This window comes from Mobula birostris, chromosome 3 (genome assembly GCF_030028105.1).
Source record: "Mobula birostris isolate sMobBir1 chromosome 3, sMobBir1.hap1, whole genome shotgun sequence".
NCBI lineage: Eukaryota > Metazoa > Chordata > Chondrichthyes > Myliobatiformes > Myliobatidae > Mobula > Mobula birostris.
Window position 1 is genome coordinate 177,102,812 of NC_092372.1, and position 15,983 is coordinate 177,118,794.

Sequence of the window (15,983 nt, forward strand, 5' to 3'; positions counted from 1 at the left end):
AAACATACCTTACTGAACCCTACCGGAGTTGAACTCTTAACTCCGGGATACTCTGAGCTGTAATAGCGTGGCACTGAAAGTTCCAACAAGACCAGGATAAAGCTGATACCAAATCCACCAACTTAATATTGATACACTCTGGCATTGCATTAAGGCTGTGTATTCCATCTACTGTCATTCCCCAAAGCTGCTTTTCATGTATCTCCTCAAACCGTGACCTCTACCATCAAAAAGGACAAGAGCTGTAACTGTATGCATCTGCCCCCACCAGCAAATTTTCCATGCAGTATACCTTTCTGAACTCTAATTTTGTTCAATAATTTTGTACGAGTTACTATATTGAAGTCTGAATGCATCATATTAATCAGCTTTCCCTTATCTATTCACACTCAACAAATCCCAAAAGATTTGTTGAGCAGGAATTTCTTTCATAAATTCAATTAGTCTCTGAATCTTTGGCCTGTTTATTTTTGTTTTATTTGTTTACTTTTAATAAATGCCAAATTATCTAGTGGAGCTGTTATGCAGATTCGTTCCATTTCGGATTTAAGTAGCTCTAAAATTAGTTGTTTATTTTTACCCTTTTATGTCCAATTCTTCAGAAAAAAATTCTTATTGCTAGATAAACACAAATGGTTTAACTTAAATATGGAATCTAGCAAAAGTGAGAGCTGCAGATCAAATTCTCCTAAGCTTCCTTTCTCCCACCTTGATTATTTTAAGCATTCTAACCCAAGCATTTTGTTTGTTTCCTGTTTATTTGTTACAATATTGTTGTTGGAAAGTGCTTAAAGGGATCTGAGTAGCATTTGCTTTCTTGGTGATTCTGCTTAAGATCCATTTTCACTCTATCTTTTTTATGCTTGATTACAAATTTATATATTAAACTTTGAGACGTTTTGAGTTTCGCCTTCCACACCAGACAACCAATTGTTCATCAAACCTGCAAATTAACTTTGAATTATGTATAAAGGCGCCTCATCCTTCTGAATAGCAGTGCCTTTCAATCACTTATTGATATTAAAGGTTGAGTAGCACTAAAGGCAGTAAGGCAACTAACTTGATTAAAATCCATTAACTTAATTTTTTCTAAAAATATTGTCTTTTTAAGGTAAAAGGTTATATTCACGTTTTCATTAAAGTCTCTTTACAAGAAGTTGCTATGATGTCCGTTGAATTTGCAATGTAGATTAGTTTTTGATCCAGAGAATTACATTATTCGGCAATTTTACAAAACATTTAGTTGTCACATCTGCCCAAGAATCTTTGCTGGTACTTGTGGTGTCCCAGAGTGAGTCATTGCATCCCCCTGTTTTGGTGCCAGTTGACCAAAGGAAATTGGGAATACTTATTTCTTAAACTTCTTGATTTGCAATCTCTTCCAATTTTGCTGACTAAATAGAGAAAAGCATTAATCTTTTGAAGCATTCCTAAGTGCTACTGTAACTTACCTATATACTGATACTTCATTTGGTGCTGAACCAAGTGTTGAAAGTTTAGTAAGAGTTATCCATTTGGCATGAGGCAACAGCTTGCTGGCATCAAGGAGGGGCAGAATAGAATCTTCTATCATGGCATCTGTCCCAAAGCTGAACACAGTTACTGGAATATTTCTGTAGTTTTTAAAGCTATAACCAAAATAAAAAAGAATTATCATGTAGGGAAACACAGCAGCCAATTTACAAAATAAATTTATTATCAATGCACATATGTCACCATATACAACCCTGAGATTAATTTTCTTGCAGGCAATCTCAGTAACTACAATAACACAATAGAATCAATGAAAGACCGCACCCAGCAGGAAGTACAACAGGCAGTGTGCAGAAAAACAGCAAACTGTAAAAGAAAGAGGAAAAAAAAGGAAGTAATAAGCAATAAATATCAAGAACATGAGATGAGAGTCTAGTTCAGTGCTGGGGTGAGTGACATTATCCCTTCTGATTCAAGAGCCTGATGGCTGAGGTGTAGTGACTGGTGGTGCAGGTCCTGAGGCTCCTGTATCACCTCCTTGATGGCAGCAGAGAGAAGAGAGCATGGCCTGGATAGTGGGTGTTCTTGATGAAGGATGCTGCTTTCCTGTGACAGCATTCTGTGCAAATGTGCTCAATGGTAGGAAGGGTTTTACCTGTGATGGACTAGGCCATATCCATTACTTTTGGTAGACTTTTCCGGATAAGGGCATTGTTGTTTCCATTCCAGGCTGTGATGGAATCTGTAAATTTACATTTGCCTAGGTTCAAACTTTACTCAACCTTTAACATCAGTAAGTGATTCCAGCAAGTTGTAAGTCACAGGCTGATTATATATACAGTGGATTCCAGTTAATTGGGCTGTTGGTTAATTGGAGCAGCTGCTTAGTTGGGTCAACTTTTAAAAAACAAAAATAAATCTAGAAAATAGCTGGGATTTCCTGTGTATATTTAGGACACTATGCTGCTTATTTGAGACAGGAGACTTCTGAACAATTTCTAATTAGCATCAGTCGCATACACGTCATGTGGCTTAGAGAGAACATTTTTTAAATAGCGTCACCTGCGTGAGCTTGTGTTCAAGAAGCAGTGCCTTTTGTCACTGATTGTTGGTAAGTAGTAAGCAATAAGACAAATCTGTAACCTGAAGGCTGTAATGCAGGGATTGCCTGAGTATATCACTAGCTTACATTTTTAAAAAAAATACATGCTTTATCATTTTTTATATGATAGATGCACGTGGAGATTTGGGCCTGCAGATCACTACGTTGAATTTGGAGCCCATTCATTTCCCTCTATTAATTTAATGAAATAGAAATGTATTGTCTGTTCTCAATGCAATAATAAATAAATGGCTTGTGAAAGGACATACATGCATAATCTCTTCAGAGTCAAAGTAAAATTTATTATCAGAGTACATACATGTCACCACATACAATCTTGAGATTCTTAGCAAATCTATAGAACAGTAACTGTAAACAGGATCAATGAACAACAAACTGTGCATGTGCAAATATAAATAACTAGCAATAAATAACAAGAGCATGAAACAAAGAATCCTTAGAATGAGACCTTCAGTTGTGGGAACTCCTGAAATAGAGTGAGTGTTCAAGACCCTGATAGTTAAGGGGTAGTGACTGTTTTTGAACCTGGTGGTGCAAGTCCTGAGGTATTTGTACCTTCTACCTGATGGCAGCAGCAAGAAAAGAGCATGGCCTGGGTGGAGAGGATCTTTGATGGATGCTGCTTTTCTATGGCAATGTTTCGGGTAGATATGCTCAATGGTTGGGAGGGCTTCACCTATGATGTAGTGGGCTGACTACTTTTTGTAGGATTTTCCACTCAAAAGCATTGGTATTCCCATACCAGGCCATAGTGCAACCAGTCAATACACTTTCCACCACTCATCGATAGAAGTTTGTTAAGGTTTTGGATGACATGCCGAATCTCTGCAGTGTCCTGAGGAAGTAGAGGCGCTGTTGTGCTTTCTTTGCAATTACATTTATATGATGTGTCCAGTATAGGTCCTGTGAGATAGTGACACCCGGAAATTTAAAGTTACTGATCCTCTCCACCTCTGATCAAATTAGGAAAGAGCTAGATTTTTCTCATATGTATTCTTATTTCAGTGGTTGGTAAGTTGATGGAGAAGATCCTGCGAGGCAGGATTTATGAACATTTGGAGAGGCATAATATGATTAGGAATAGTCAACATGGCTTTGTCAAAGGCAGGTCATGCCTTATGAGCCTGATTGAATTTTTTGAGGATGTGACTAAACACAATTATGATGGTAGAGGAGTAGATGTAGTGTATATGGATTTCATCTAGGCATTTGACAAGGTACCCCATGCAAGGCATATTGAGAAAGTAAAGAGGCATGGGATCCAAGGGGACATTGCTTTGTGAATCCAGAACTGGCTTGCCCACAGAAGGCGAAGAGTGTTTGTAGATGGGTCATATTCTACACGGAGGTCAGTCACTAGTGGTGTGCCTCAGGGATCTGTGCCTGATCTGAACCCCTACTCTATGTGGTATTTATAAATGACCTGGATGAGGAAGTGGAGGGATAGGTTAGCAAATTTGCTGATGATGCAAAGGGTGGAGGTGTTGTGGATAGTGTGGAGGGCTGTCAGAGGTTACAGCGGGACATTGATAGGATGCAAAAATGGGCTGAGAAGTGGCAGATGGAGTTCAACCCAGATAAGTGTGAGGTGGTTCAGTTTGTTGGTCAAATATGATGACAGAATATAGTATTAATGGCAAGACTCTTGGCAGTGTGGAGGCTCAGAGGGATCTTGGGGTCCAAGTCCATAGGACGCTCAAAGCAGCTGCGCAGGTTGACTCTGTGGTTAAGAAAGCATATGGTGCATTGGCCTTCAATCGTGGGATTGAGTTTAAGAACCGAGAAGTAATGTTGCAGCTATATAGGACCCTGGTCAGACCCCACTTGGAGTACTGTGCTCAGTTCTGGTCGCCTCACTATAGGAAGGATGTGGAAACCATAGAAAGGGTGCAGGGGAGATTTACAAGGATGTTGCCTGGATTGGGGAGCATGCCTTACGAGAATAGGTTGAGTGAACTCAGTCTTTTTTCCTTGGAGGATGAGAGGTGACCTGATAGAGGTGTATAAGATGATGAGAGCTATTGATCATGTCGATAGTCGGAGGCTTTTTTCCAGGGCTGAAATGGCTAGCACGAGAGAGTAGTTTTAAGGTGCTTGGAAGTGGGTACAGAGGGGATATCAGGGGTAAGATTTTTACACAGAGAGTGGTGAGTGCATGGAATGGACTGCTGGCCACTGTGGTTGGAGGCGGATACTTTAGGGTCTTTTAAGAGACTCCTGGACAGGTGTATGGAGCTTAGAAAAATAGAGGGCTATGGGTAACCCTAGGAAATTTCTCAGGTAAGGACATGTTCAGCACAGCTTTGTGGGCTGAAGGGCCTGTATTGTGCTGTAGATTTTCTATGTTTCTAAATTAGGTAATGCTATTGATTTTATTTTTTTTTGTGTTTTCTTTCCGGAAATCCATTTATTATACCAGTTGCTGGTGTAGTTTTTATTCAAGGTTCAGGTTTGCTGTTCTTTAACCTATCACTTCCTACATAGGTTTTTGTTCTTGAATCTATTTCAAACTATATGAACCACGAATAATATTACTTTCAATATTCATATTTTAAAATTATAGTTCAAGACTTCTTTAGATGTGTGTATATAATTTGTTTTTGCAAGTTCATTTTGTAGAGTATGGAAATCAACCAAAGGTTCAGTAATCTTGCTTGGGAAGCTGTTCTTGACCGTGGTATGAAATGTTGAAAAATTGGTTACTGGGCTTGTGTCATGGTACACAGATAATCTGTTTTGTGAATGGAAATAGTAGTATCTGCAGCACAGTTTGTAGCATTGCTCTTTTTGACTTGGAAATGGGATTATTGGATTAATTCCGAAGTGAATGTAGCAAAGTAACGAAAGTAAGAAAATCCCGGAGTTTAGCTACCTATCCTTAGTGACAGCAGGGGTCTCCTTTGGGAAACCCCAGACTTGGTCCCTGGAAGTAGTTTTATATAACTTGGGTGTTCATCTACTAATATTTTAGTCCAAGTAGTATTTGTGTAGTATCAAAAATTGAGGTTGTTGAAACAGCCTTTCCAGATTTTGTGTTGTGAAAGGATATTCTTTTGTGCCCTCTGATCCTCAACTCTCCCACTGTTGGAAACATGCTCTTCACATCCACTCTATCGAGGCTTTTCAATAGTCAGTGGGTTTTAATCAGGTTCTCTCACCCACCCCTCACCTTTATCCTTATAAACTCCAATGAGTATAGGCCTAGAGCTGCCATATGCTCCACATCCATGAACCCATTTATCCCCAGGATCTTTCTTGTAAACCTCCTCTGAACCCTCCCACGCCAGCATATCCTTAAATATGGGGCTTAGAACTGCTAACAGTACATGAAATGTGACCTGATCAAGTCTCTATAAAGCCTTAGCATTACATTTGCCTGCTTTGCTAACAGCTTAGCCTGCAAGTTTACCTTTTCACAAGATCACAAGACAAAGGAGCAGAAGTAGGCCATTCGGCCCATCGAGTTTGCTCCGCAGCTCCCCCATGAGCTAATCTATTCACCCATCTAGTTCCAATTTCCGGCTTTTTCCCCATACCCCTTGATACCCTGACTAATTAGATACCTGTCAATCTCCTCCTTAAACACCCTCAATGATCGGGCCTCCACAGCTGTATGTGGCAACGAATTCCACAAATCCACGATCCTCTGGCTAAAAAAATTTCTCCTCATCTCTGTTTTAACTGGGTACCCTCTAATTCTAAGACTATGGCCTCTTGTCCTGGACTCACCCACCAAGGGAAACAACCTTTCCGAATCTACTCTGTCCAAACCTTTCAACATTCGAAATGTTTCTATGAGGTCCCCTCTCATTCTTCTGTACTCTAATGAATACAATCCAAGAACTGACAAACACTCCTCATATGTTAGCCCCTGCATTCCAGGAATCATCCTCGTAAATCTTCTCTGAACCCTCTCCAACATCAGTACATCCTTTCTAAGATAGGGGGCTCAAAACTGCACACAGTATTCCAAATGAGGTCTCACTAATGCCCCATAGAGCCTCATCAACACCTCCTTACTCTTATACATTATTCCTCTTGAAATGAATGCCAACATAGCGTTCGCTTTCCTTACCGCCGATCCAACTTGGTGGTTAACCTTTAGGGTATCCTGCACGAGGACCCCCAAGTCCCTTTGCACTTCTGATTTTTGAATTTTTTCCCCATCTAAATAATAATCTGCCCATCTAAATAATAATCTGCCCGATTATTTCTTCTTCCGAAATGTACAACCGTACATTTGTCAATGTTGTATTTTATCTGCCATTTCTTTGCCCACTCTCCTAAACTAAGTCTCTCTGCAACCTTTCCGTCTCTTCAACATTTCCTGCTCCTCCACCTATCTTGGTGTCGTCCGCAAATTTAGCCACAAAACCATTTAATCCATAATCCAAATCATCGATATACATCGTAAAAAGAAGCGGCCTCAACACCGACCCCTGCAGAACACCACTAGTAACCGGCAACCAATCAGAATAGGATCCCTTTATTTCCACCCTTTGCTTTCTGCCTATCAGCCAATGCTCCACCCATTTCAATATCTTTCCTATAATTCCATGGGCTCTCATCTTATTAAGCAGCCTCATATGCGGCACCTTATCGAAGGCCTTTTGAAAATCCAAATACACAACATCCACAGCCTCTCCCTTGTCAATCTTATTCGAGATTACCTCAAAAAATTTCAATAGATTGGTGAGACAGAATCTTCCCTTCATGAAACCATGCTGGCTTCGGCCTGTCTTGTCATGCACCTTGAGGTATTTCATAACCTCGTCCTTGAGGATTGACTCCAATATCTTTCCAACTACTAATGTCAGACTAATAGGTCTGTAATTTTCTTTTTGCTGTCTCCTTCCTTTCTTAAATAAGGGAACTACATTTGCGACCTTCCGGTCCTCCGGAACGATGCCAGAGTCTATTGATTCCTGGAAGATCATTTCCAATGCTTCCACAATCTCCAAAGCCACCTCCTTCAGAACCCTTGAGTGCACCTCATCCGGACCGGGAGACTTATCTATTCTTAGTCCACTTAGCTTCCCAAGCACTTCCTCTCTAGTAATCTTGACTGTACCTAATTTTATTCCCTGATACCTCTGGCTATCAGGTATATTGCTCATGTCTTCCACTGTGAAGACTGATGCAAAATACTCATTCAGTTCCTCCGCCATCTCTTTGTTATCCATTATAATTTCTCCAGCATCATTTTCAATCGGTCCCGTATCTACCCTTGTCACTCTTTTACTCTTCATATATTTAAAAAAAAACTCTTAGTATCCTTTTTTATGTTAATCGCCAACTTCCTTTCATAATTCATCTTTTCTTGCCTAATAACTTTCTTAGTTTCCTTCTGTAAGTTTTTAAAAGTCTTCCAGTCCTCATTTTTCCCACTAATTTTTGCTTCCTTGTATGCTGTTTCTTTTCCTTTTATTTTTGCCTTAACCTCTCTCGTTAGCCACATTTGTGCCATTTTTCCATTCATGATTTTCTTTTTTTCTTGGAATATATTTTTCCTGCATTTTCCTTATTTCTTGTAGGAATTTCATCCAATTCTGCTCTGCGGTCCCTCCATTTAGCTTTTCCAATCGACTTGGGCCAGTTCCTCTCTCATACCACTGTAATTTCCCCTGTTCCACTGAAATATCGATACACTTGATACCAGCTTCTCCTTTTCAGATTTGAAACTGAACTCAATCATACTATGATCACTACTTCCAAGGGGTTCCTTTACCTCCAGCTCCCTAATCGTCTCAGGTTCGTTACACAGCACCCAATCCAAAACAGCCGGTCCCCTGGTGGGCTTCTGGACAAGCTGCTTCAAAAAGCCATCCTGTAGGCATTCTACAAACTCCCTCTCCTGAGATCCATTAACTTCCTGACTTTCCCAATCCACTTTCATATTAAAATCCCCCATAATTATCTTGACATTTTCCTTCTGACACGCTTTTTCTATTTCCAGCTGCAACTTGTAGTCCACATCCCGGCTGCTGTTTGGAGGCCTGTATATAACTGCTATTAGTGTCTTTTTACCCTTGCCATTTCTTATTTCTACCCATAAGGATTCTGCCTCTTCTGATCCTATGTCCCTTCTTTCTATTGATTTGATATCGTTACTTACCATCAGGGCCACGCCGCCCTCTTTACCTACTTTTCTATCTTTCCTATACACTGTTCACTTTTGCAGCTCTTATTTCTGAATTGTCACCCCATTTAGAAAATAGTCTACACCTTTATTCCTTCTGCCAAAGTGCATTAGCATACATTTCCTTCTGTTGTATCCACCTGTCACTTTGCCAGCAGTACCCCCTCCTCCGCAAACCTGACCTCAAAGTTATCAAGTTATCTGGATCATTAACATGTGAAAAGCAGTGAACCGAACACTGAACCTTGTGGACGCCACTAGTCACTGGCAGATTCTATCCAATCTATCCATGCTAATACCTTTCATGTAATACCATGGGCTCCTATCTTCACAGTCTCGTGTGACACCTGGTCAAAGCCTGCCTGAAAATCCAAGTAAACAAAATCCACTATCTCTCCTTTGTCTATCAACCTTGTTATTTCATCAACAGACCTGTCAAGTAAGATCACCCCTTAAGGAAACCATGCTGACTTCAGCTTATTTTATGATGTGGTTCCAAGTATTCCAAAACTCATCCAAAATAATGGACTCTAAAATCTTGCCGATGACTGAAGTTAGGCTAACTGGCCTATAATTTCCTGGGTTTTTTTGTCTCCATCTCTTCTTAAAGAGTGGAATGACATTTATGATTTTCCAGTGATAAATATTAGTCAGACTACTGGAGCTAATTCCCATGTCTTCCTTTAAAATAATGCATTAAAGATTTTTTATCTTGGTTTATTTCATCTAAAGAAGGGCTTGAATTTATTTTGGCTCCTCCACTTGACTTTGTTAATCTGGTAGTAAAACAAAAATTGTACAAACTGTTGAGTGTCTTACTACATAATTGCAGCTCAGTCAAGAAATTGAGGTTGTAATGTTCAAAGTTTGAAGTAAGTTTATTCTTAAAGAATGTAGATGTCACCAGATACCACCCTGAGTTTCATTTTCTCGCAAGGCATTCTCAATAAATCCAATAACCATTATAGAAGCAATGCAAGACTACCAATAGGGCGGACGACCAGTGTGCTAAAGAAAACAAGCAGCAAATATAAAAAGAAATCATCATAGCTTGTCACACCACACAGCCAGCCACTCTAGTGTTGCTTGGTTGATGTTGAGCAGGTCAGTGTCAGCTAAATCAGGTGAAAGTGGGCAGTTGCGCAGAACGTGTTCAATGTTCTACATCCTTTCACCACACTCACAGGATTCGCTGGCCTTTAAACCCCACTTCACCATATTGTCTTCTGTCCTACAAACTCTCTCTCTCGCTCCGTTGAGAGTGCACCAGTTTCATCTATCAAGCAGTGCCCCATCTGGCAACATTTCTGTGGGGTCTTGCACTGTATTGTTTGGTGGGGTTCTGGCTTCTGTTTGTTGCCAGAGATCAATCCTGTATGTTTGGGGGGGATGTTCTGTGCAGTAATTCCTCCACTGTAGCAAAGCTTTTCCTCGATTTTAGGCGGTTGGAAACTGGCGCATGATGATGTAGTGGGTGCCGTGGATCCGAGTTCCATTTACCTTTTTCAATTTTTGTTGTAGTGTGTATTTGGATCTCTAGAGGAGCAATGCCTGCAAGTCTGTAAGTGATGTTAGTGGGTGTGGGGCGCAGAGTGCCCGTGATTATTTGGCAGGCTTCGTTAAGCGATGGGTCTATTTTCTTCGCATGGGCTGATCTGCCCCACATAGGTGCACAATATTCTGCAGATGAATAGCAGAGTGCTAGGGCAGTTGATCTCAGTGTGTGAGCGTTAGCTCCCCATTTCGTGCCTGCTAATTTTTTCAAGAGAGAATTGCGAGAGCCAATTTTCCCTCTGAGTTTTTGGATGTGGGTGGCAAATGAGAGCGTCCTATCCAAATGAGAGTGCCCAGGTAAATTGGAGTTGGATGGTCGACCAAATAATAAGGAACGGAAGCAAAAGAAAAAGCAACATCAGGAGATGGAGTCAGCTCTCTCAAATGGGAATAATAACTTGCCCCCCTCACCCTAGAAGAATTGAAGGATGAAGTATCACAGCTAAAATCCAACAAAGCTGCTGGCATAGATTGGATTCTTAATGAATTCCTTCAACATCTTGAACCTAAAGTACTCCACTGGCTTCTGCCTCTTTTTAACTGTTGCCTAAGGTCATTAAAAATACCTAAAAAGTGGAGAAGAGCCAAAGTTGTTGCTCTTCTAAAACCCAGTAAAGACCCCAACATTCCTAAAAACTACAGAACTCTGAGAGACTTAGACTAAAAAGAACATCCCCCTTAGTCGAAGATCTTCTAACACCAGACCAAGCCGGGTTCAGGCCAGGCCGCTCTTGCTGCAGTCAAGTCCTGAACTTAACCCAGTATATTGAGGATGGCTTTGAAATGTGACAAATCACAGGGGCAGTATCCGTCGACTTAATAGCAGCATACGACACTGTGAATCACAGAGGCCCTCTATTGAAATTATCTAAAATGTTAAAAAAAAACGAAACCAGAGTCCAAGTAATAAGAAGCCTCCAAGAAAATCGTAGATTTTATGTAGAAATGAATGGAATTAAGAGTGGGTGGCGTCCACAAAAGAACTGACTACCACAGGTATGAGTCCTGGCACCTCTACTATTTAATGTTTACACAAACGACCAACCAACCCTTCCTAACACACGCAGGTTTATCTATGCAGATGACCTTTGCATAGCAACACAAGTTAACTCCTTCCAAGAGTTGAAGTACGACTTACAGCAGTCCTCGAAGCAATGGAACAGTATTATGAAAAATGCTCTCTGAACCCAAATCCATAAAAATAAATAATAATAATAAATAAGCAATAAATACCAAGAACATGAGATGAAGTGTCCTTGAAAGTGAGTCCATAGATTGTGGGAACAGTTCAGTGAGGGTTCATGAGCCTGATGCTTGGGGGATGATAACTATTCTTGAACCTGGTGGTGTGAGTACTGAGGCTCCTGTATCTTCTTTCTGATGGCAGCAGTGAGAAGAGCATGACGTGGGTGGTGGGGTCCCTGATGATGGATGCTGCTTTCCTGCAACAAAGCTCCATATAGATTTGCTCAGTGTTGCAGAGGGCTTTACTCGCGATGGACTGGACCATATCCGCTACTTTTTTGTAGGATTTTACATTCAAAAACATTAGTGTTTCCATGCCACGCTGTGATGCAGCCAGTCAATATATTCTCCACCACACATCTATAGAAGTTTTAGATTTTAGATGACATGCTGAATCTGCTAAGCTCCTAAGGAAGTAGCAGCGCTGCTGTGCTTTCTTTGTAATTGCACTATGTGCTCAGCCTGCGACAGGTCCTCTGAAATAATAACACTGAGGAATTTAAAGTTGCTGACCCTCTCCACCTCCGATTCCCCTCAATGGGGATTGGCTCATTGCCTTCCGGTTTCCTCCTCCTGTTGTAAATAATCAGCTCCTTGGTCTTTCTGAGATTGAATAAGAGGTTGTTGTGGCACCACACAGCCAGATTTTCAGTTTATTTCCTATATGCTGATTCATCACCACATTTGATTCAGCCTATGGCATTGGTGTTGTCAGCAAACTTAAATCTGGCATTGGAGCTGTGCTTAGCTTCACAGTCATAAATATAAAGTGAGTGAAGCGGGGGGCTAAGCACACTGCCTTGTGGTGCCCCATGTGCTGATCGAGATGATGTTGCAAATCCGAGCTGACTGGGATCTGCAAGTGAGGAAATCGAGGACCAATTGCACAGGGAGTTATAGAGGCCAAGGTCTTGAAGCTTATTGATTAGTCTTGAGGGGATGATGTATGCATCTTTGCTGTCCAGCTGTTCTAGGGTTGAGTGAAGACCCAATGAAGTGGCATCTTCTGTGGACCAGTTGTGCCATTTAGCAAATTGGAGCAGATCCAAGTTGCTTCTCAGGCAGGAGTTGATATGTTTCATCACCAATATTTCGAAGCACTTCGTCACAGTGGACATAAATGCTACTGGAGGATAGTCATTGATGTAATTGAAGACTGCTGAAGCAAGAGATTAAAGGTCTCAGTGAACACTCCAACCTATTGATCAGCGCAGGTCTGTAGTACTTGGCCAGGTATCCCATCTGGTCTGGATACTTCCAGTGGATTCACCATCTTGAAGGATGCTCGCATGTCGGCCTCTGACGGGAATCTCAGGATCATTAGATCAGTGGGAGTTTGTGATGGTTCATCCATGTCTTGACAGTCAAAACAAGCATAGAAGGCATTGAGCTCATCTGGAAGCAAAGCACTGTTGTCACCTATGTTGCTTGATTTTACTTTGTAAAACGTGATAACATTTGAGCTCTACCACAGCTGTTGAGCATCCTTCATTGATTCAAGTTTAGTTTAATGCTTTCTATGTTAAGCCTACTTGTACCCTATTGTTTGGCATTGTTGATTTAATATAAAAGAAGACCTTGAAAATAATGGGGAACTGGTCACCATTGAATTGGGTCTTAAAAGGGATATAATGAAATTGAAAGAGACATTTGAAAAACTGTTTCCCTGATCTTATGGTAAGATTACTTTACAAATGCTCAATACTTTTAATGCAAATGCAGAGGATTAGAAGTGTAAAAAGCAAGTTACAAGAAACACTTGTTCTTATTGCTGTTTTTTATCTTTCATTATTTTTGATTCACTGAAATTAAGATCTCATTGCTATATGTTGTAGCTATAGTATAGTATGGCAGAGCATGGGCATTTGCAAGCTTTAAGGTTTGCCACAGCATGACTTTGTAATCATAATTAGCTACACTAAATGACAAATACGTTTCTATTTGGCTGAGAATGAATCTTTACATAGTTTTTGTTCAAGTGGACAGTAATTTGTAGCAGTATACTATTTATAAATGTGAGTCTAATGCTAAATACAAATTCTCAAGGCAAAGAACACAGGGAATAGTTTCCAGAATATTTTAAACAAGATTGTAGAATTAGTGATTTATAGATATCAGTTTGGGAAACCAATAAAAAAAATTGTGCTTTTCATTAGTTTACCTTAGTTTATTTATTTATGTTTTAACTCTTAAATTCATGGTTTGTGAATATTTACTAGAGAGTCAGCAGAGCTTACGTGGAGAATACAGCAAAATTACATAGAAACATTTCATGTTTCTGAAATGGCTGTATTTTCTTTTAGCTAGTTTTATTGACTATTGGACATTTTTAACATAAGTCCTTGTACAAGAAGTTTTGCTGAGTTTACTTTGCTAGTTTTGAAGTGGGGAAGGTAAACTTGTTCTTAAAGGTGATGCTTGGGGCTAGTGTCAGTAAGCTTCTGAAAAGTGGGCAATGAAGTTCTGATTCAGGTTCTAATTCTTCCATTCTTCTTGAATCTCACATTGGAATTCCAGTTTGCTGAATGGGCAAACTTTTGTTCTTTGTATCAAATCACTCTTGTCTTGCCTGTTTACCTTTATAGAAGTCTCAGGCCTGTGAGTTACTGTTTTTTAATCTCACTCAGGTATTGCTGAGCTTTGGTAAAGATGAAAGAAATATGCAATCTAGGTTTCAAAAATTGTAGGCACTATATGCAAGGGTGAAGAGTTGGGCTGCTTTTAGAATTGCACCAATTTTAGGTATGGAAGAGTATGCAGTTGCATGCAAGAAACTGCTTTTTTATGACATTGATTTTCATTATCTATATTTCTTGCCATAATGGAACACTTCTTAGTGCTTCAGAATGCTCTGAGGCACAGCAATTTTCTATGCAAATCTTTTGTATTATTCTTCAAAGGAACCAAAAAGTTACTACAGGTCTTTTGAGACATGGGGTACTTTCTTTTTCCAGGAAATGTCCTTAGTTGCCCCAGAAACTCCTTGGGAACAAGCTAGAAGAGTATTCCAAACATATGATCCTGAAGGTAATTTAGTTTCAATTATAAATTATAGTTTTCCAGTTATTTAAATTATTTGTAAATTTGTATTAAAGGATTATACTTGTTACTGTGTCAGGCAAGCAATTGGTATCTATAATCAGAAAACAAATTTAATATAAATGTCACAATGTAGGAATTGGAGCAGTTGTCTATTGAGAAGAAATCTTTTCTAATGCATTAATTCCTCTATAATGTACCTTGAGCTATTATAAAATGCTTTGATATTAATCTTTTTAAGAAATTAGTTGGGTAGTCACTTGCTTTAAATTCTGTTCCTGGTCAAGGAATCCCATTCCATTACTAAATACGGAGTTGAGCATTATGACAATAAAGGAGACCTGATAAGGTTGAAAATGTAAGAGCTGCTTTTTAGGATTCTTTGGTCATCCATAAACAGAAGTATTTCGACCTTTTTACCGGAGTCTTTTTGTGGCATATCTTGGTAGCATTGGGTGATTGAGACAGATATCAATTGCTACATAGACTGTGATAAGGATATTGCTCATATTCTTATCAGTAAATATCCATTCAATCAGGGAAATTAATCTACATTTCAGAGTCAGGTTTTTCACTGACTTGTATGTAATGAAATTTTGTGGCAGCAGTACAGTGCAAAGACATACAATTGCTATGAATTGCAAAATAAGTAGTGCAGAAAAAGAATATGATTTAGTGTTCATGGACTCCTCAGATATCTGATGGCAGAGAAGTTATATATGAATCTTTAGGATCCTTTACCACCTCCCCAGTTGTAATAATGAGATCCTGGATGGTGAAGATCCTCAAGTGATGGATGCTGCCTGCTAAATGCACTCCCTCTTACAGTTGTCTTTGGTGGGGGTGATTCTGCCCATGATAGAGCTGGCTGAAGCAACAACCCTCAGCAGCCTTTTGCAGTTCTGTGCATTGGAGCCTCCATACTAGGCTATGATGCAAACTGTCAGAATGCTCTCCGCCATACATCTATAGAAATTAGCACGTCTTTAATGACATATCATATCTTCTCAAACACCTAACGAAGTAGAGTCCCTGGCATGCATCACTGTGTTGAAATAGGAGAATCCTCTGAGAAATTGACACCCAGGAACTTGAGACTGCTCACTCTTCCCACTGCTGACCCCTCAATGAGGACTGATGTGTCTTCTCCTGACCTCCCCTTTATGAAATCCACAAAATATTCTTTGTTTGTGTTTTTAAACCTAGCTTGAGATGTTTTCTGTATATTATGGATTTTTGCGTGTCTGAGTTACTTTTGAAAAATCCATAGTATCTCGTGAGTGCAGGATAATGGAGAAAATGTTTCAAATTGCTTTTGAGGCTGGATATCCTGGTTTTTAGGAGCATGTTCCTGTCTTCAAAGTTGGCACAGTGACATTCTGAAGGCATGTTACAGAGCATGTAACTACA

The 15,983-nt window shown here is 39.8% G+C and overlaps 1 protein-coding gene across 3 annotated transcripts in view; it reads left to right on the forward strand.

Annotated features, from left to right (window-relative positions):
* Positions 1–15,983, forward strand: part of mindy3 (MINDY lysine 48 deubiquitinase 3) — a 120,867-nt gene that overhangs the window by 64,411 nt on the left and 40,473 nt on the right. For all 3 annotated transcript variants that reach the window (XM_072253736.1, XM_072253737.1, XM_072253738.1), the window contains one exon: positions 14,489–14,561. In XM_072253736.1, coding sequence (XP_072109837.1) covers positions 14,489–14,561 — 73 coding nt within the window. The remainder of the gene's footprint in view (positions 1–14,488; positions 14,562–15,983) is intronic.